The sequence below is a fragment of the Babylonia areolata genome, chromosome 5, assembly GCF_041734735.1.
Source record: "Babylonia areolata isolate BAREFJ2019XMU chromosome 5, ASM4173473v1, whole genome shotgun sequence".
Taxonomy (NCBI): domain Eukaryota; kingdom Metazoa; phylum Mollusca; class Gastropoda; order Neogastropoda; family Buccinidae; genus Babylonia; species Babylonia areolata.
The window spans coordinates 22673797-22694682 of record NC_134880.1 but is presented as its reverse complement, the minus strand read 5'-3'; the positions used below and the strand labels follow the sequence as shown (position 1 = coordinate 22694682).

Sequence of the window (20886 nt, the reverse complement as noted above, 5' to 3'; positions counted from 1 at the left end):
TATACATGTTAATGATGTGTGTGTCTGCACTTGTCTGTGATTTGTAGTAAGTGCTCAACACTTAGAATAACTGTTTCACTGCCACAGGCAAATCAAGTTGACTAGACAGCGCACCGCCACTGGCGACTTTGGTCAACATCGAGCGGTCATGTTGATAGGACTATTTCACATTCTAACAAAGCTAGACAACAGCAACCAGTTTTCTGTCAATAGAACAATGACAAACCTTTGCCCCCTGAGTTTGAAATGAACAAGTCCATTGTGTTGTGGTGATATGAACCAAAGCCTGTGACTGAGAACATCATTTCTACAATATCTGGCCCTGGGGAGTGTTTTTCACACAGAAACTTAACGGTGAAATAGTTAAGTGCAAAGAACCTTTTCTTGGTTACCTCTCATCATTCTCTGCAAGGTTCCACCGGCTCAAGAAGAAACATGCTCCACCACCAGCGTCCTGGGCTCAGCGAAGCCCTCGTCCCCTGCCCTCCACACCACGTAGGGAAACCCCGGGTAGCTGTGGCCTGTCAGCGTGTCTGTCCACCCTGTCACTGTGCTGGCTGCCCCCACCTCACCCTGACAACACACACACACATATATACATTAACATGCAAACACACACACATATATACATACATTATCACACACAAATGCACACATACATTAACCCCCACACACAGAGTAACACATACATTCACATTCACACACACACACATACATTAACATACACATATATTAACAGATACATTACACACACAAACATTAACCCACACACACACACATAAACACACTCAGATGCAGACACTGAATATCACACTGAATAAACGGAGGTAAAATTAAGGAACAAAAGAGCATGCGCGCATACACACAATCAGTTCCTGCCACCCTGTTTAAAGTCTGTTAATAATTAGATGTAAAACTATGAAACACGCACACACACAGATGGGTACAACAACTGAACGGTTAAAGCACTGGATTTCCAATCGGGGTCCTGGGTTTGATCCTGGTACTGGCCCCAGGTGGATTAATTGTAGATCTGCTATTATCTGAACCCCCTTATGTAAGGATATGCATGCAGATGAAATACGCATGTCAACGACCCTGAAATCCACATCAGCGTCCAGTGGTTTATGGAAAAACTAACTTTACCCAGCATGCACACCAATGAAAGTGGAGTATGGCAGCCTTCACTGCAGTATGAAAATGGGTCATTCAAGCAAAAGTCCACTTGTACATATATATACACAAATGAACACAGGAGGGAGTTACTGCCCATAAATGCAAAAAAGAAAAAAAACCATATACACACAAAATGTGGTCAAACCTACATATTTGCATTTCAAAACTTTCTCTTTTAAACAACTTAAGTCATATGATAAATTACTCTGAAAAAAAAAACACAACAACACTGGAAGAGCAAAAATCTTTAATTAGTCAGCCTCTCCAACTGAACATTCAATAAATTTACATGGCGTTTACTTTGTTTAGAATAGGATCCACAGACATGCTAATGAGGATCTTTCACTGAAAAAATGTCTTGAAAGCAAATGTAGTTGTTTCAGCACAACCATAAGCATTGGATTTTTTTCTTCATTTTTTTTTCTTCAGGTTTTGTCTGTCTCTGTTTTTTTTTTTCTCAGAGCTGGACAGCCAGTCTACTTTCATATACATCTGGACAGAGGTTGTTTTTTTTTTTTGGTTTTTGTTTTTTCCCCTTAGGGCACTGACATCTTTTAGCTGGGATCTGTTGGCATTTTGCTGTTCAGGACTGCTGTTCTGACTGTGATTATTTCTGGCAAAAGTACCACTACTGCTACTACAACTACCACTACTAATGGGTATCTATAAAGCACTCTAACTCCTTAGCAGAGGCCCAGAGCACTGACCATTATCAATGATTATGGGGAAGAAAAAATGGGTTACAAAAACTAACAGCACAGTAATACCACTTTCCTTTTCATGCATGCTATTAGTAGATCACGTTAATGACACTGATAGCATTAACATATTGGTAATTAACCAACAAAAACATTCTTGCCTAGCAGATGTGGTGTAGCGTATACTGATTTGTCCGAACGCAGAGATGCCTCCTTCAAACTGAAACTGAAACTGTGACAACGAAACAGAAGTTCTCACTCTTGCGCTGACAGCAACAATGGCAAGTTCAAAGGGTCTGGCAGGTGCCACTCGCTGCTGGATCCTCTTGATGGCTGCTTGGCAGGCCGCCTCTGGTGACATTCCCTGGACATCAACATCAACATCAGTTGCTCATTTCCAGGCTGAGGAGCCTCTCTACGCATTCACACATGCAAATGTGTGTGTGTGTGTGTGTGTGTGTGTGTGTGTGTGCACTGCGCGAGTGTGTGGCCATGCTCGCATGTGTGAACAAGAAGAATGAGAAATTCATTACATCCTGTAAAATACCACAATATTATTCAGCTTGTTACAATATATGTTTTTCATGATGGTTTATAAATCTGACTCATTTCCAAATGGTCAGTTTCAGATTTTTTGGCTGCCTGAATTTGATAAATGACATTTGTGTTTGTGTGTGGTAACTGGTTGACATATTTCTCCCTTTTGGTATCTTTCCTATATAAAAAACAACAACAAAACAAAACACCCCTTACATTTGTACTTTCAAGATACCAGTAATATTCCCATGTAAATAGTTATTCACTCACACACATACACACACACACACAAATACCTGTCGCATGGATTCCATGACAAGAAAACTGGGGCAGAACTTGAGGATTTCATCTCCCTCACCAGAGCAGCACACAGCACCCACCTGATTGTCTGAACATCACAACACAATCACAGGGGCCATCTCAATCCTGATTGTCTGAACGTCACAACACAATCACAGGGGCCATCTCAATCCTGACTGTCTGAACGTCACATCATAATCACAGTCATTGTCTGAACGTCACAACATAATCATAGAGATTGTCTGAATGTCACAACACAATCACAGTGACCATCTCGATCCTGATTGTCTGAACGTCACATCATAATCACAGTCATTGTCTGAACGTCACAACATAATCATAGATATTGTCTGAATGTCACAACACAATCACAGTGACCATCTCGATCCTGACTGTCTGAACGTCACATCATAATCACAGTCATTGTCTGAACATCACAACATAATCATAGAGATTGTCTGAATGTCACAACACAATCACAGTGACCATCTCGATCCTGATTGTCTGAACGTCACATCATAATCACAGTCATTGTCTGAACGTCACAACATAATCATAGAGATTGTCTGAATGTCACAACACAATCACAGTGACCATCTCAATCCTGATTGTCTGAACGTCACATCATAATCACAGTCATTGTCTGAACATCACAACATAATCATAGAGATTGTCTGAATGTCACAACACAATCACAGTGACCATCTCGATCCTGACTGTCTGAACGTCACAACACAATCAAAGTCATTGTCTGAATGTCACAACATAATCATAGAGATTGTCTGAATGTCACAACACAATCACAGTGACCATCTCGATCCTGACTGTCTGAACGTCACATCATAATCACAGTCATTGTCTGAACATCACAACATAATCATAGAGATTGTCTGAATGTCACAACACAATCACAGTGACCATCTCAATCCTGATTGTCTGAACGTGACATCATAATCACAGTCATTGTCTGAACGTCACAACATAATCATAGATATTGTCTGAATGTCACAACACAATCACAGTGACCATCTCGATCCTGATTGTCTGAACGTCACATCATAATCACAGTCATTGTCTGAACGTCACAACATAATCACAGAGATTGTCTGAATGTCACAACACAATCACAGGGACCATCTCGATCCTGATTGTCTGAACGTCACATCATAATCACAGTCATTGTCTGAACGTCACAACATAATCACAGAGATTGTCTGAATGTCACAACACAATCACAGTGACCATCTCAATCCTGATTGTCTGAACGTCACATCATAATCACAGTCATTGTCTGAACGTCACAACATAATCACAGAGATTGTCTGAATGTCACAACACAATCACAGTGACCATCTCGATCCTGACTGTCTGAACGTCACATCATAATCACAGTCATTGTCTGAACGTCACAACATAATCATAGAGATTGTCTGAATGTCACAACACAATCACAATGACCATCTCGATCCTGACTGTCTGAATGTCACAACACAATCAAAGTCATTGTCTGAATGTCACAACATAATCATAGAGATTGTCTGAATCACAACACAATCACAGTGACCATCTCGATCCTGACTGTCTGAACGTCACATCATAATCAAAGTCATTGTCTGAACGTCACAACATAATCATAGAGATTGTCTGAATGTCACAACACAATTACAGTGACCATCTCGATCCTGACTGTCTGAACGTCACATCATAATCACAGTCATTGTGTGAACGTCACAACATAATCATAGATATTGTCTGAATGTCACAACACAATCACAATGACCATCTCGATCCTGACTGTCTGAACGTCACATCATAATCAAAGTCATTGTCTGAACGTCACAACATTATCACAGAGATTGTCTGAATGTCACAACACAATCACAGTGACCATCTCGATCCTGATTGTCTGAACGTCACATCATAATCACAGTCATTGTCTGAACGTCACAACATTATCACAGAGATTGTCTGAATGTCACAACACAATCACAGTGACCATCTCGATACTGACTGTCTGAACGTCACATCATAATCACAGTCATTGTCTGAACGTCACAACATAATCACAGAGATTGTCTGAATGTCACAACACAATCACAGTGACCATCTCGATCCTGATTGTCTGAACGTCACATCATAATCACAGTCATTGTCTGAACGTCACAACATAATCATAGATATTGTCTGAATGTCACAACACAATCACAGTGACCATCTCGATCCTGATTGTCTGAACGTCACATCATAATCACAGTCATTGTCTGAACGTCACAACATAATCACAGAGATTGTCTGAATGTCACAACACAATCACAGGGACCATCTAAATCCTGATCATCTGAATGTTACAACATAATCACAGTGACCATCTCAATCCTGATTGTCTGAATGTCACAACACAATCACAGTGACAATCTCAATTCTCTGTCCAGCACACCAATATGCACTGGAGATTACACTTATCAATGTTGTTTTCTTTCACATGTAAATTTTACAAACATAAACAAAGTGTTCAATCTTTTTAAAAATACACAATAATCTATCACCTCATGATCTTCTGATGTTAACTTGCTAAGGAGATCCTTTCTTTTCGCAAATTCTTTTTTAAAAATCACAAATTCACTTCTCAAATCATCATAACATTTACAAACATAAAATGAATTTCATCATCAACTGTGGAATTACACAAAGGGTATGGAGAATCTGTGGGCGTACCTGGCATAAACCTATCTTTTACTGGCATTAAAGCCAAGAGTTCTTAATGTAAACTGGGCAAACATTGTACAATAACAGTTAGGAACTCTTCAGCTTGGAATATACTTTAAAACGAAAGGAACCAGTTGTACTTATCCTTACTTCTTATGTCTGAATGCCATATTTGTTTAGACATATCAGTCTGGATTTCAATTCTGAAATAAAAGTTTGCTCACACCCCACACCTTGACACATCCACGCATTTCTGACAAAACGTTTCTTACACAAGAAGCCCAATTTTCTTTTCCTTTCTCTAATCTGGGATAACATCATATTGTATGCCTGTTTACAAAGTCTACTTTGAAACAATTTCAACAGTTTAAACAAAAACTTTATATACTTTCCAAAAGTTTTCACATACAAAGGATAACTCCCGGTTTTGCCATACAGAACTTTAAGGCATGTACTGGAACACCTAGAAAGCGTATATACTGCAAAAGAATGTACTCTCTTCATCTGCTCATTTCTATATAATCCCCAAATTTCAGCTGCATCTGCAAGTATTGGTTCAGTTCTACATTATCATGATACCATTTCTCACAAGCAGATAAGGGGTGTCCCTTGTGGAAAAATTGTAACATTTGTTTGATCAAGTTTCACAGTTAAGCACAAATGATCTGCTTCTTGTTTTAATACATTTAACTGATTTTGAAGTCCCCAAAATGTTCCAGACAAAAGAATTACATCATCACCAAACAATAATAAAAATGTTCCGACAACATTTGGAATCATTTGAATACTGTGTCTATCTTTACTTGATAACTCAACTATTATTTCATTAATAAAACACAAAAACATATTTGGGCTCAACAAACATCCTTGATTTACTCCACAAGGACATGAAAAAAAGTCACTACATGCACACTTATCACACACATATGCAAGCACTGAATCATAAACAACACACACACACACACACAGATGCAAAGCAGACATGGTGCAAGGTAGACAACTCACCAGCATACAAGCCACATCCCGGCAAAGCACTGTCCCCAATTCTTCCCCTTGCCTTGTTTCTCATGCCACTTGTTGTCACGCCTTCTCTTCAAACAGCAACAACACATACATTTTTAAAATTTATTTTTTATTTATTTATTTTTTATAGGTTATTCATACAATGTGTGTGTGTGTGTTTGTGTTTGTGTTTGTGTGTGTGTGTGTGTGTGTGTATGTGTGTGAGTGAGAGAGAGGGGGTATGGTGAATGCCATGGAGAGACAAAATTTATTATCTTATTTCTTTTATCCTCACTGTTAAGTATTTCTGTATACATCTGAATATGTGAATGTAACTGGAAAACGTGCATAATTTACTTAGCAATTTTCCCCATATTTCAAGTCAACACCAACCATGATTATATGAGCCAAGTTATAAAATTTTAGACATGAAAACTTTTTGGTCTTGCTTTTTACATCATCTGTATATAAAGACAAATGTTATACTAGGAACACCAGACACAGTAACTAAATATTAAAATCACTATGGTTAAAAAAATTATTTTCTAGAATTACAATCATATGAGATTCTGTAAAATTAAAAAAAACAACTGTGATGACAGGTATGTATAACTCGTCTTGACATGGTATAATGTATAATGAATACACTTACATCAAGTATTACAAGAAATGAATATGTGAAATGGATGAATCAGCCAAACATAAGTTTATAACAGTAAATAACGTATCTATAAAGTGACGGGCACCATAGCCGAATGGTTAAAGCGTTGGACTTTTGATCTGAGGGTCTCGGGTTCGAATCACGGTGACGGCACCTGGTGGGTAAAGGGTGGAGATTTTTACGATCTCCCAGGTCAACATATGTGCAGACCTGCCAGTGCCTGAACCCCCTTCGTGTGTATGCGCAAGCATAAGATCAAATACGCACGTTACAGATCCTGTAATCCATGTCAGCGTTCGGTGGGTTATGGAAACAAGAACATACCCAGCATGCACACCCCCGAAAACGGAATATGGCTGCCTACATGGCGGGGTAAAAACGGTCATACACGTAAAAGCCCACTCGCGTATATACGAGTGAACGTGGGAGTTGAAGCCCACGAACGCAGAAGAAGAAGTATCTATAAAGCCATCTTCTTGTGCAGAGGCAAATCAATGCATTTTCAATTTGGCCTTTCACATGTATGTATTAACTATGAGCCAAAGTGATAAAAGACAAAACTTACACATACATAGACAGAACGCAAGAAAAACTTGTGAATGGAAAGAAGCTAGAGAGGGAGAGGCTAATCTGGAAAGAAATAGGTTTTTAAAGCCAGACTTAAGAAGCTGAAACTAGGGATTTGACAAAAATGGGGAGTTTTGTATTATACTCCCAGTTTGGTAAAATGTACTTACAATGTCAAACTGATGCAAACTTAGTTTGGTAAAATATACTTACAATGTCAGACTGATGCAAACTTAGTTTGGTAAAATATACTTACAATGTCAGACTGATGCAAACTTAGTTTGGTAAAATGTACTTACAATGTCAAACTGATGCAAACTAGGGCTAACGCGGTAATAATATGTTCCGTTATTGGTGTGCCGTCTGCTAGCCAATTAAACGCCTTTTCCCACTGGAGCTGATTACTCATTCCAATGGCCACCATTTCAACAAGACTGTCATATTTTCTTCTGGCAGACTTTTGCAAATGTCAAAGTTAAAACTCAAAATATGTCACTTAGATATGAAGTGTATGGCACTCACAACATTTGTCTGTCGATCAAGTTTTCCAGTTACATTCACATATTCAAATGTATACAGAAATACTTAACAGTGAGGATAAAAGAAATAAGATAATAAATTTTGTCTCTCCATGGTGTTCACCATACCCCCTCTCTCTCTCACACACACACACACGCACAGAGAGAGAGAGAGAGAGAGAGAGAGAGAGAGAGAGAGAGAGAGAAACACACACACACACACACACAAAGTCTGCTGTCAAATGGGAGGCATGATCAAAACATCTCCGACTATGCATCCCCCATTCACCTCACACACACCTTAACTCGCCTTTCAAAAACACCTCTCCAATTGACAAAAACTACCTTCTTCTTCTTCGTCTGCATTCGTGGGCTTCAACTCCCACGTTCACTCGTATATACGCGAGTGGGCTTTTTACGTGCATGACCGTTTTTACCCCGCCATGTAGGCAGCCATACTCCGTTTTCGGGGGTGTGCATGCTGGGTATGTTCTTGTTTCCATAACCCACCGAATGCTGACATGGATTACAGGATCTTTAACATGCGTATTTGATCTTATGCTTGTGTATACACACGGAGGGGGTTCAGGCACTGGCAGGTCTGCACATATGTTGACCTGGGAGATCGTAAAAATCTCCACCCTTTACCCACCAGGCGCTGTCACCATGATTCGAACCCGGGACCCTCAGATCGAAAGTCCAACGCTTCAACTATTCGGCTATGGCGCCCGTCGACAAAAACTACAAACATGAACTAATTTGTTAGACATACTATTAGATGTATGCTGTATCTTTATTATTTATGCCTCTTAGGTCTTCATGGAGTAGACTGTCACCACAGAATACACACACACACACACACACACATATATATATCAAATGCATTATTTTTGTTAAATATTTCATACTTTAATACTTTTCATGTTTGAAAAAAAAAGAAGGTAAGTGTGCTATGAGCCTGTACTTCTTTCCTCCATCTACTTCTATTCTACAATGCTTTACAATCCTGAAGACTTGAGACATGCATTGTTAAGTTGATACTCTTGATGTACTCAACGGTTTTTAATTTTATTGTTCAATAGCCTCTTTATTTTACAACTTAAACTTACCCAGGTGTGTCATTTAGATTCACTCATTTGCTAATCATGATCAGAAATAAAATTTCTTGTTGCTTTTTCTGAAAAAAACAAACCAACAACAAATGGGCAAAGCCTTTATGTTTCTTGTGTAATGCTGGCTGCACAGAAACAAAACTGAAAACACCAGGAGTTGGAGAGGGAGAGAAGGGGAAAAGGATTTCCAGTAGATACATATAACAATGGGAGTCATTTTTTTTCCTTGGTGTTTGTGGAACTAAAAAGTCCTGTGCTGGAAATGGAACAGTTTACATCAAGCAGCCCACAGTTATCAACATTTCATTGTTTAACGCGCTCTGGACGAAGGGCGATGATCAAGGCCTTACTGTTTATAACCTTTTCAGACAAAGGGGCCCGATTCGGTCTTTAGATAGTTTTGAGGTTTTGGAGTGGCATGTAATTTACATAATGATGTTATAAGCTAAGAATATCTTAACTGACCTTTCCACTCTCCACTGCGACCAATAAATGCAGAGTGTGTTGCTGTGCTCACGAGCAGGAGAGTTATTTTTGCGGTGACTGGCTCACGTGAACAGCGTGTGTCAGCAATGGCATCCGACCCAGTTTCTTCTCAGTCACAAGGCAGACAACAGAATTAGATGAAGGGGCCCTATTGTGGCTATATAACGTTCTGAATTCAGTTTGTTTCAAACTCTGTGCTTTCCTGGATTCGGTTACAAGTCATCAGTGTGTGCAAATTTCAAACAAAAAGATATGGATACTTTTATCATCTCACTGTATGATAGTAGAAGTAGGAAGTTTTACATTTTATCTCCAGCTCACTCACCATGCTACTGATCAGTTTGGAAGTTTTCAGTACATAAATTCTAACATTTGTTCTTTTGGCGATTTTATTTCTTACCCATATAAATGGGTCGTCTGCGGGGAAAGTCAGGGGAGCTAACTGGCAGTACAAAGTGAGTTTCAAAAAAAGAAAAAAAAAAAGAAAAAAGAGAAACAAACCTGCAGCTATATTTCCATGCACATCCAGCACAATGAGGCCCAGGGTGTCATGAAGATGGCTGGCTTCCTGGTCTGCCTGGCCACGCCTCTCTCCGCTTCCCTGTCTTTCCCTGTCTCCATCACCTGTAATATTCTGAACAGAAGACAACCCCCCCCCCCCCCCAACATCCACAACATCTCTTTTTGTATCTCTCTCTCTCTCTCATGCACACTCTCTGTGGGTGTGTGAATGCGTTCGTTTTATTACTTTTTACAATGTTGATGATGATGATGATTTTTATTATCATTAGTAGTACTAGTAGGAGTAGTAGTAGTAAAAGTAGCAGTATTACCAAAATTACTACTGTTGTGTTGTTATCGCTATTGTTGTTATTATTGTCACAAGGACAGACTGGAAGACTAGGCATTGCCTAAAATCTTTATCGTTGAGTAATGAAAGTTTTTGAATCTCTCTCTCTCTCTATGTATGTCTGTATGCATATAAACTCCTCTCTCCCTGTGTGTGTGTGTGTGTGTGTGTGTGTGTGTATGTGTGTGTATTTGATGTATGTGTGTGTGTGTGTGTGTGTGTGTGTGTGTGTGTGTGTGTGTGTGTGTGTGTGTGCAAAAGCACTTATGGTGACAAAATGCCACCCCAATACTCTCTGGCACAGTACTTCACCTTCCGAAGGTCAGTTGCCTTAATGTTTTTGCCTTTTTCAGCTTTCTCATTGGCTATTGTGAATCAAAACTGAGCTACAAGGGACCCAGTTTTAACCTTTATTCTGTGACAAACCTGAGCCTTTTATGAATGAACTGAGTTGGAGTAAGAGCTGAAAACCTAATCTGGGCGCTAAAAAAAAAAGGTCATGAAGGATACCATAAAAGAAAGTTGAAAAAAGTTGATATATATGGTTTTTTCCACCTTAACGCAACTGCTTAGGAATACTATGTCTTGAATATTTCATTGCATTTGATATCAAAAAGACTGATTTTACATTACAGTCCAAGATTTGTTTTACCGCACATGGTAATTAATCAAAGCAAGATTACGGGATACAATGCCTGGATATGGCTGGTCACTCTAATGCCCATTTTCATAATAGTCTCCCTTACGTGGCATTTATGCAGTGCTTCAAGTGTGTTGCGTTTGCAATATACATACATACAATGCAGCTGTGTCAAATCCGAACTACATTAAAAATTCCATCACTTCAAACGACATACAAAGGAGTGTCATATATAATAATAATAATAAGAAGAAGAAGAAGAAGAAGAAGAAGAAGAAGAATGTACATTTGTAAATATTATAGCACCCTTTCTCTCCAAGAGCTCAGGTCGCTTTACATGAAAGAATAAAGTTATAAAGTACATGGATCATTCAAGACCACTCTTTCTCCATCCCCCTCTCCCCACAACTCTCCATCTCTCATTCGTCATTCATACGAAACAAGCTGGCAGGAATTGAGTGGTGTGTGGAGAAGAAGGCAACAGAGAATGCTAATAGATAGGTTTTAAAAAGATGAGTTTTTTGTGAAGAGTGTAAGTCAGAGATGGAATCAGATACACAGATATGATGAGGAAGATTGTTCCAGATATGAGGAGTAGCAAAGAGGAAAAAATGTTCACCTTGGGTTCTTGTATTGACATGAGGAAATTTCAGAAGGTAACATAGGAAGAGTGGAGATGAGCGAGTGTAAGCACTGATGAGGTCAGAAAGATAGGTAGGTCCTATGGAGAGGAAAGCCATGTATACGTATAAAAATGCTGGCAATGACAAATGCACATCCCATTCATTGATTCAACGTCTTGTCTTTTCTTAACAGAAATACCTGTGCGGGTGGCATATCCAGGTGAAATCCATGCTGCAGAGCAAAGTCCTGTGCCCCTTGTGCAGTCAGCATGCTGTGCTGACTTCTTTCCATAACACAGCGTGCCACTGATGATGCTCTGGGTATCCTGGAAACATAGCATTATCAATGGAACCCAATGACTGTTTCAAAGAGAAGGGGGAAAAAGTACAGAAAACCTGAATTTCTACAAAATAAAAAGAAAAAAGAAAAAGATCATAAGAATGACTGGGGGAAGAAAAATAGTCAACAAACAACAAGAAGCAAGAAGCTGTACAAATAACAAAAATCAAGACCTGGCGGCCATTTATTATATCACAAGTTTCAGACCTTTATTTTAGGAGAGCACTAGACATGATAATCTTCCACATATATCATAAATCCGGAAGCTTCATATATCTTCCAATAATGGGTTGTATTGTTCTCAAGTTCTTTCTACACACACATTATATGCATACATTCACATGCAACATGTACATGTGTACATTGCGTGCTCATGCAAACACAAAGCTTCACAGAATCATCACAGACAGACACACATCCAGTGTAAGCATGTGTATGAGGGTGGATTCTCTGTTCTTTTTTAAATTTACCAGTGACAGTAGTTTGAAATACAGTAGAACAGACAGCAGTCCTGTCTGACTGATTACAGAATGATCATCAATTAGGCTCTGGTAAATACATCATCATGATCATGCAGACATATTAACACTAAAAGCAACTGTATATATCACACTATTCCCATTACAACAATGACACAACACAACAGAATGATCATTGATTAGGCTCAGGTAAATACATCACCATGATCATGCAGTCATATGAACACTTAAAGTAACTGTATATTTCAAACTATTCCCATTACAACAATGACAAACCACAACAAATTTTGTGGTCCATACCACACAGCAAGACCTCAGCTCAATTAATACCAGTTTCAACACATAAATAAAGGCTGAGATCTCCCACCGTTAATACTTGTGTGATTTAATACACTTCTAAAAGTGCAAATAGGGTAATAAGCATAATTTTGTATCTATATTATACAGTGCAACTGAAGAGTTAACTATGAAATCTTGTTTTTAAACATCCATGGCATCCAGGAAACAACACAGATGATAGTTTCAGTTTCAGTAGCTCAAGGAGGCGTCACTGCGTTCGGACAAATGATAGGACAAATCCAATTACACAAATAATGTACAGTGGTATACTTTGTACGTTATCATGAATATTCATGATGAAATGTGTGTCCAGGAATAATATAAAAAAAAACAACAACTTTGACTGGTGACCAGAAAAGCTAAGCACAAACTAATTGGCCTTGACAGGATGCACACACACTCAAACCATGTTTTAGGGGCGCCCTTACATAGGGTAATGTAGAACTCTAATCAAACTTCAACTTACAGACCAGTCTCTTTTAATCTTTCAATTACCCTTGCAATGCAGTGACAGCACCAAAACTCAAGCCATGTCCAGACATCAAGGCAGCATCCAGTTCCACCTCTCCCTTCTCGTTGGGTGGCCCCCCTCGACCAACCTGATATGGCCCATACTGTTCATCTTCTTCTGCCACTGTGACAAGAAGATAATTAACTAGTCATTATATGGTAAACTACCTTATAAACACCAAGTATCCAGTACACATCCCCCACCCCAATGGGCTTAAAACTGTGCATAGTATGAGTAAAATACTTTGCAAACACCCACCCCCCACTTTGAAAAAACAAAGAAAGAAGAATGTTAAAAAGTAATGATTAATTCAGTTTGCTATTTCAGTTGTTGTGATCATGCTGCTTTATCTGGAGATAAAGAATAGAACATCTGGATGAGATGTTGATGTGTCACTGCAAAACAAGTGAAAGCATGACATTACTACATGACATAGTATTTTGTTTCAGTATTATGTTTCAGTATTACTTTGTTCTCACTTCCCGTCTGTCTGTTTGTCTTTCCCTTTCTCAAACACAAAGAAATGTGCAGTAATGTGTGTGTGTGTGTGTGTGTGAGAGAGAGAGGGGGGGGGGGGGGGACAGACGGAAAGAAAAGAAAGGTGAATAAATGAAGGAGGATGAGAGAGATGGACTTCAGAACAAACGATCTCATCCATTACACATTTGAACAATACCTTATAAATATTGCCAGCATTACAACAGACTTATCATGCATATGATAGGTAACATACAGCCAGAATTTGTTTTGGTGAAACTAAGTAAAGGATCCAACTCCCATAAAGGGTGAAGTTCCCAGATAATGCCCATCCCGAACTTTGGTGTGAAATATGTGTAATGATGGGGTGGATGCTTACAAGGTAGTTAACAGTGCATGGAATGAAACATATTTAGGCTTTACTATCAGTGCCATGTAATTTATTTCATCTATGCCACTGTCCAGTTTTGTGTATGGGTGCGTCACTGTATGTGTATGTGTTCTGGTCCTGTGTGTGTGTATGTGTTTTTCTCATTCATTTATCATATGTATCCAATCAATAGCCATGTGATCAAAGTGTTGGACTTTCAATCTGAACGTCCTGGGTTCGAATCTCGGTAACAGTGCCAGGTCGGTAAAGGGTAGAGATTTTTTCCTATCTCCCAGGTCAACATGTGTGCAGACATGCTAGTGCCTGAACCTCCTTTGTGTGTATATGGACGCAGAAGATCAAATATGCATGCTGAAGATCCTGTAATCCGCGTCAGTGTTCAGTGGGTTATGGATACATGAAAAACCCAGCATACATCAACCATGTCAGAGTTATCGGCAAGTCGATGTTGGTTGTATAACGGAAAGAAGAAGAAATGCAAATTATCGTTTCAGGAAAATATGTTACTTGTTGTGTAATACTATTGTTTAAGAGACTGTGACACTGCTGATCACTTCAAGTCAACTAACGTTGATTTTGTCATGCCCATTATGTGAAAGGGGTGCTTCCTTTGTTTAGCTGTTGCACGTTGAGCACAGAAGAGAATGAAAGGATGAAACTGTGAAAGAAACAAATAGACTATGGAGTGGTGGTGGGATGGAATAAACTGGAAATGATGAAGCATGCCCTATCTCGTTTGGAAATTCTATTTCAAGAAGAGTGAACACCTCAACGAAAAAAAAAAGGTGTCTGCGTCTACACTATGCTCAATCGAATGTTGTCTACAAAAGCAGTCAAGAGCAATCGAGAGCTGTCTTTATCGAACACGTGCTGATAGTTTGACTGCAAAAGTTTGGACTCGCCATTCAAAGCTTTTTCTAAGCACTCTACACACGACTCCCCCTCTGCCGCGAGTTTGGCAGCCACTGCCACTGGCTGTGCAGCGAAAGCCCACGTTCCAACAACCACTGCCTGAGTTTTGTCAGCCATTGTTTGAAAACACAAGTAGGGTTAGGGATTGTTTCCCTTGGGAATGTCAAAGCACCAGCATTAATGCCCCTTCAGGTAGATTTGCACGCAGGTAAATCTTTGCCCGTAGGAACTTGTGCTCCATTCCTTGCACCATCACACCGAGTCAAAAAAAACAACCACACACACACAAAACAAAACAAAAAAAAACAAAAAAAAAACCCACAACAACTAAGTAATTCATTCATTCATTATCTTCTATTATTATTATTATTATTATTATTATTATTATTATTACATATCTTGAATTCAAGTTATTGTATTTCATTTTCTTCAGTTGCAGCAGTTGAGCAATAATAATATATCAGCAGTAAAAAAAAAAAAGGGCATCACTGATTGTAACAGCACATGGAAGTAGGCTATTATAGCAATGAATTGTTAACAGTTGACACCCAGTATATATCATTGCAGTTTTAGTCAGATGATGTGGATGAATTGAAGTTAATATGTGAACTCGGATAACTAGTTTCGCACTGACGACTGAGTCTTTGCACTCGGCTTCCAGATGTGTAAAATTTCAAAATGAATTGGTAGTGAAAAACTAAGAACGGGTATACTTCAGTCTTAAACGACTCGAGCTGGCGTCAAGGATTGTGCCGTGTGTGTGTGTGTGTGTGAGAGAGAGAGAGAGAGAGAGAGAGAGAGAGCGGCTAGAGAGAGAGAGAGCGGTTAGAGAGAGAGAGAGAGAGAGAGAGAGAGAGTATTCGCGTGTGATTCACACACATACAATGCGCCGGTGTGATACACTGACACACAGTATGACACATTACTGACGCCGGGCTGGATCTGTAGAACTGACAAGTAGGCCCGATAATCAAGTTACCTCAGATCTCTCTCTCTGTCTCTGAAGTCAGTGTCTGTCTCTCTGTCTCTTTCTCTTTCTCTTTTTCCTCTCAGTCTCACAAGCAAGTAGGCTACACGACACGCACAAACATCGCGCGCGCGCGCACACACACACACCGGCACACACACACACACACACACTGATACACACACACACACACTCAGACACATATGACAGAAATAAAATGGTCAAAATCTATGTTTTGTTTCTTTATTGCATGCATTGCAAAAAAACTGTACAGCCGATAATGTTCCTCAGTAATTATTATTACATTATGTGAAGAACAAAGCTCGTTTAACGGACAATAGAAAACAAACAACAGCAGCAGGAAAGAAAAAAAAGAAAAGAAAAGAAAGAAACTTTGTTACAACACTGTTGCATCAGAAACTGGTCCCGGCATGTCATTTGAAAGAGAGTATGCCCTGCCACAAAATGACCTGCTCTACCTTATTCTTTGAGAAAGGATTAACTGGTTCCGAGAGGCAAGATTTTATGATTCTGTGCATATTCAGTGAAGAACTCACCGTGTATTTATATCTTTAAAAAAGAGATAAATCCTTGCAAACGTACATCATCATAATTATGATAAATCACAGAATAAAACTGAGTGCAAAGTCAAGTGATCTGAATGAATGACAAACATGACATGCACTGGGTCCGTACATGATAATTATGCATTTCAAAGGGTACATTATCTATCAAATGAAAATTGAACACCATCACCACACTTCTCTCTCTCTCTCTCTCTCTCTCTCTCTCTCTCTCTCTCTCTCTCTCTCAATCATCAGAATGAATGTCTCACTGGGCCAGACAGAATATGGAACCATGTGATAGTAAACTGTTTTCATCAAAGTTTTCTTCAATATCACATAAACAGCCATTTTACACTCAAAATGTCCGTATTTTCAGACACCTTGAAAGTATTTCCGTGGATCTTGTCTTGTTTTACATCATCATGATATCCTGCTAACTGTACAACTTCTGTGATTTTTCACACATGAGCACCCGCATGTCCGATATGCTGCAGTAAAAGTCATTTTGGGATTTCATTGGTCACTTATGCCACAAGACTGCCACAGATCTGAACCCTGTGTGACGGAACACCGTTGGGAACCCAAACGTCTCTCTGGCAACCCTTTCTGGCACACCAAGCATAGTCATAAATGTCCTTGACCTGCTGTTTGACCTCTTCATGCTGACCGATCCTGGCCCATCTGACCCACACCCGACATCCACTGCGAATGACACGGTCCATCTGCGCGCGTGCACTGGGCGCCATGAAGAGTCTGGAAAGAGACAGGCGATTGGCTGAAGAGGCAGGAAGCACGCGACACCACACCACGTGACGGCGTGCCCCGGGGCGGGTCTGCACGGCAGCTTCACACATGACGCTTCTCTGTGCACGTGCTGAGCTCCCCCCTCCCAGCACCCCTCCTCCCCTCACTTTGGCCACACCTCCCATGAAGCGCCGCCACTGACCGCTCTTCGTGTCCTCCTCTGCAGACACCACCGCCAGTTGCCATGGAGACCATTTCAGTTGCTTCAGGCGGAAGTTGGTGTCTGGAACCTTCTCACGGTTCAGCCTGCGGGCGACAAGGATTCTTTTGGTGAATCTCTTGCTCCTGGGCTTGCTGTCTGCCGTCTTTGCTGCACGTGCAACCAGTTTCTTGGCAGTTGACAGGGTCACTGACTTCTTGGTGGAGGGCTTCTTTCCTCCTTTGGAGATCTTGGTGACAGCGGACACAGCTGTGGTTGCTGCTGGGCTCTTGGATGCCTTGGCAGCTGAAGGAGCTGCAGCAGTAGAGGCTGAAGAGTCAGCACGTCTGAGGACACCAAACACACCTTCCAGGTCCTTGTGCAGAGCTTGCCGCCCTTCACGTGCCCGCACTTCTGCCTCGTAATTCTGCATCCACACACAGTGCTTTGGTTAATGTGAGTTATATATATTTTAATGTCTTCCCTATTCTTTCCGCATTCAGATCAGCCGATTTTATTATTTTAGTTTCAGTTCCAAGATTGCGACTTCTCTTTGCAGACTACCTGCAACGCGTAAACCACCGACTCATAGTCGATAATAGTGGATAGTTTGTCACCATGAGAGAAGTAATATATTTGAAAGAACCTACTTTTAAAATGATTCAAAGTATATGTTCATGCCATTGTGCCTGAGAAAAAGAACACACATTAGAATTATACTAATACACTAAAAGAAGGGATCCTTACAATTATGGCATTGTTATCATGGACACAGACCACTACAACTGAAACACTTACGCTGAAGAACTCCGCTCCTTTTTCACGGTAGCAAATGGCCATGATGACGTCACATAACGTTCCGAACTGGGAGAGTTTCAGATGCTGACCGTCAGTCATTGTCGTCATCGTTTTGAAGAACTCGGTTGCCTGGTTGCTTGAGTTCACCTGGACTCCATATATTCTGACTCCCTGAAAATACAAACAATATAACTGTGTGAATTTCACAGTACAACAACGCTGAACCACAGTACTCATTTATTAGGCCCTGTGTACAGCAAATAATATCATGTGTGAAAAGAGATATATACTTACTAGTATTCAAGCCCCCCCTCCCCCCACACCCCCTCTCTCTTTCATGCACACAAATTGATGTGATTATTAAACTGAATCCTCAGTCAGTTTGAATGAACACTGCAACTGATTTGCTTTATTTAACATCTTGTCACTATGACACGAAGTTCGTCTTCATTTAAAACATGTATCATTTCAATTGTATTTGGAACTGGAACTGGTGGGAAAGGAAATAAAACATATCTTCTGCATACAATATCAAAGAAAACTATTCATCATTAGTTCAAATTTCAACCCTTTCCACACACATTCCCTGTCCACTAAAACCAGGTCAGGAGAAGGGCCATAACTCACCATTTCCTGCAGCATCTGGGTCTCCTTCTTCCAGTCAATCCTCTCCTTGTTCAGGTGGAAATTGGGCGGGTGAGGGAAGGCATCCCCAATCACCACCAGAACCCTCTGGGAACCTGGGCTCCACTTGAGGTCCCTCCTCACCAACCTCAGCATGACCTCATAGGCCTCGGGTTCGTCCCCACCCCCCGTGGTACCCACGTTGTTGACGAAGTCCACCAGCTGAGGGAGGTTGTCAGTGAAGTCGATGTGCTTGGTGACGTACACGTCCTGATAGTCCCCGTGGGCGATGACGGCGGTGGTGACGGCGGGGATGTCGGTCTGCAGTCGTTGCAGCATGTCCGACAGCCGTCCCCGAACCTCCGTCAGTGCGCCGCTCATGGAGCCCGTCGTGTCGAAGGAGAAGGCCACCTGCAGGGGGCCGTTGGGCAGTGCACCGGCCATCTTGGGTTGTCCTTCCTGAAATGGTCGTCAGGTTCACCAACGTCAACAGCTTGTTTTGAAACGGAAAGAAATAAGTAAAGGAACAACTGAGGAAAAGAGAGTTTAAAGTGTCAGGAGTAATAAGTTGTCATTGTATGTGTTGATCATGAGTAGCTGATACTAGTAATAGATGACAGACATTATGTGTCATTCTTAGAAACCGTACTCGGCATGTCAGTGTGTTTTTCTCTGTGTGTCCGAGAGAGTGGAGGAACTAAAGAGATAGATGGCAGAGAGGAAGACAGAGAGATAGAGAAAAAGAGACAGAGAGTTAATCAAGCTTGTCCTCAGAAGTGATTTAATACTTGAAGGTATTTTGAGAAGTCTAAAGAGTGAAGAGACATTTTCCCAGTTAATTCATTCACACAGGAAGAATTGTGACCACTGGCAGTCATTTATATTTCATTATCAACCCATAGCAATTTAAAACACTATTTCACAGATGCAAATTTTGTCGAGACCACTTACAAAGTATGGAGTGTGGGATTACTCGATAAAAGTCAGACGTATCGTACTGCTGGTACTGTTTCGCTGTCTGCTAGTAGTGCAATGTGACAACACCAGCTCTGCACTCGTTCCTATATAGCAGACGAAAGGCACTGCCCACAGTGTGAAGCTTCGCGGAGCCATGTCTATTATTGTCGCTTTACTTCGCGGAACGGCTGTGGTGTGCGTCACACGCGCGGTGTTGTGCTTCGCGGAGTAGCCCTTTGTCGTCCCCGGTTCTCTCTCACTCACTGTCTGTCATCCTCCCCCGACCCCTCTCTCTCTCTTTTCAACAATAATGGTATGGAAAAAGTACACACATTTGCTGTCAAGCGTTTACTTGGCATTTCTCTTCATTCATCTAACAACATTTTGTGTGGAGAGACTGGCAGATATCCACTACATAAAAGAACATTCGTAAAATGTATTGGATATTGGATCAGGGTAACTCGTTTACCAATGTCAAAGCTCTGTAGACATGCGAATGAGATGACGTTGGTACAAGAGGAAGTAGGGAAGCAAAACTGGGCATATTTTGTGAAGAAGGCATTAACAGAAAACGGATTTGGAATTGTATGGTTGTGCAAAGGCATAGGACTGACATGAAAATGAGCCTCTGAATTTAAAAGATATCTGATTGCTTCATACAAACAGGCATTCACAAATGGTATGCAAACAAAAATATAGCTGGTTC

General features: G+C 40.5%; 2 protein-coding genes across 2 annotated transcripts; both read right to left on the bottom strand.

The window, feature by feature from the left end:
- Position 1: 1 nt before the first annotated feature.
- LOC143282226 (N(4)-(Beta-N-acetylglucosaminyl)-L-asparaginase-like) lies at positions 2-15442 on the bottom strand. Its single transcript, XM_076587826.1, has 8 exons — positions 15316-15442; positions 13530-13668; positions 12076-12202; positions 10265-10397; positions 6423-6503; positions 2708-2799; positions 2134-2238; positions 2-573 (listed from the first exon to the last, which is right to left on the bottom strand). Exons 1-8 carry the CDS (start codon positions 15440-15442, stop codon positions 424-426), a joined length of 954 nt encoding a protein of 317 aa, XP_076443941.1. The 3' UTR covers positions 2-423.
- Positions 15443-16573: 1131 nt separating this feature from the next.
- On the bottom strand, positions 16574-20251 carry LOC143282421 (uncharacterized). Its single transcript, XM_076588056.1, has 4 exons — positions 20175-20251; positions 19227-19682; positions 18600-18770; positions 16574-18228 (listed from the first exon to the last, which is right to left on the bottom strand). Exons 2-4 carry the CDS (start codon positions 19665-19667, stop codon positions 17383-17385), a joined length of 1458 nt encoding a protein of 485 aa, XP_076444171.1. The 5' UTR covers positions 19668-19682; positions 20175-20251; the 3' UTR covers positions 16574-17382.
- Between the last annotated feature and the right edge of the window lie 635 nt (positions 20252-20886).

Coding starts and splice junctions, on each gene's coding strand:
- LOC143282226 (XM_076587826.1), bottom strand. CDS start 15,442: ATGGCTGACAAAACTCAGGCAGTGGTTGTTGGAACGTGGGCTTTCGCT. Junction 12,203..13,529: donor GCTGTCACTGCATTGCAAGG/GTAATTGAAAGA, acceptor CTATGTTTCCAG/GATACCCAGAGCATCATCAG. Junction 574..2,133: donor TTGTTGCTGTCAGCGCAAGA/GTGAGAACTTCT, acceptor GTGTGTTGTCAG/GGTGAGGTGGGGGCAGCCAG.
- LOC143282421 (XM_076588056.1), bottom strand. CDS start 19,667: ATGGCCGGTGCACTGCCCAACGGCCCCCTGCAGGTGGCCTTCTCCTTC. Junction 18,771..19,226: donor CCCAGATGCTGCAGGAAATG/GTGAGTTATGGC, acceptor TTGTATTTTCAG/GGAGTCAGAATATATGGAGT. Junction 18,229..18,599: donor AAGGAGCGGAGTTCTTCAGC/GTAAGTGTTTCA, acceptor GTGTGGATGCAG/AATTACGAGGCAGAAGTGCG.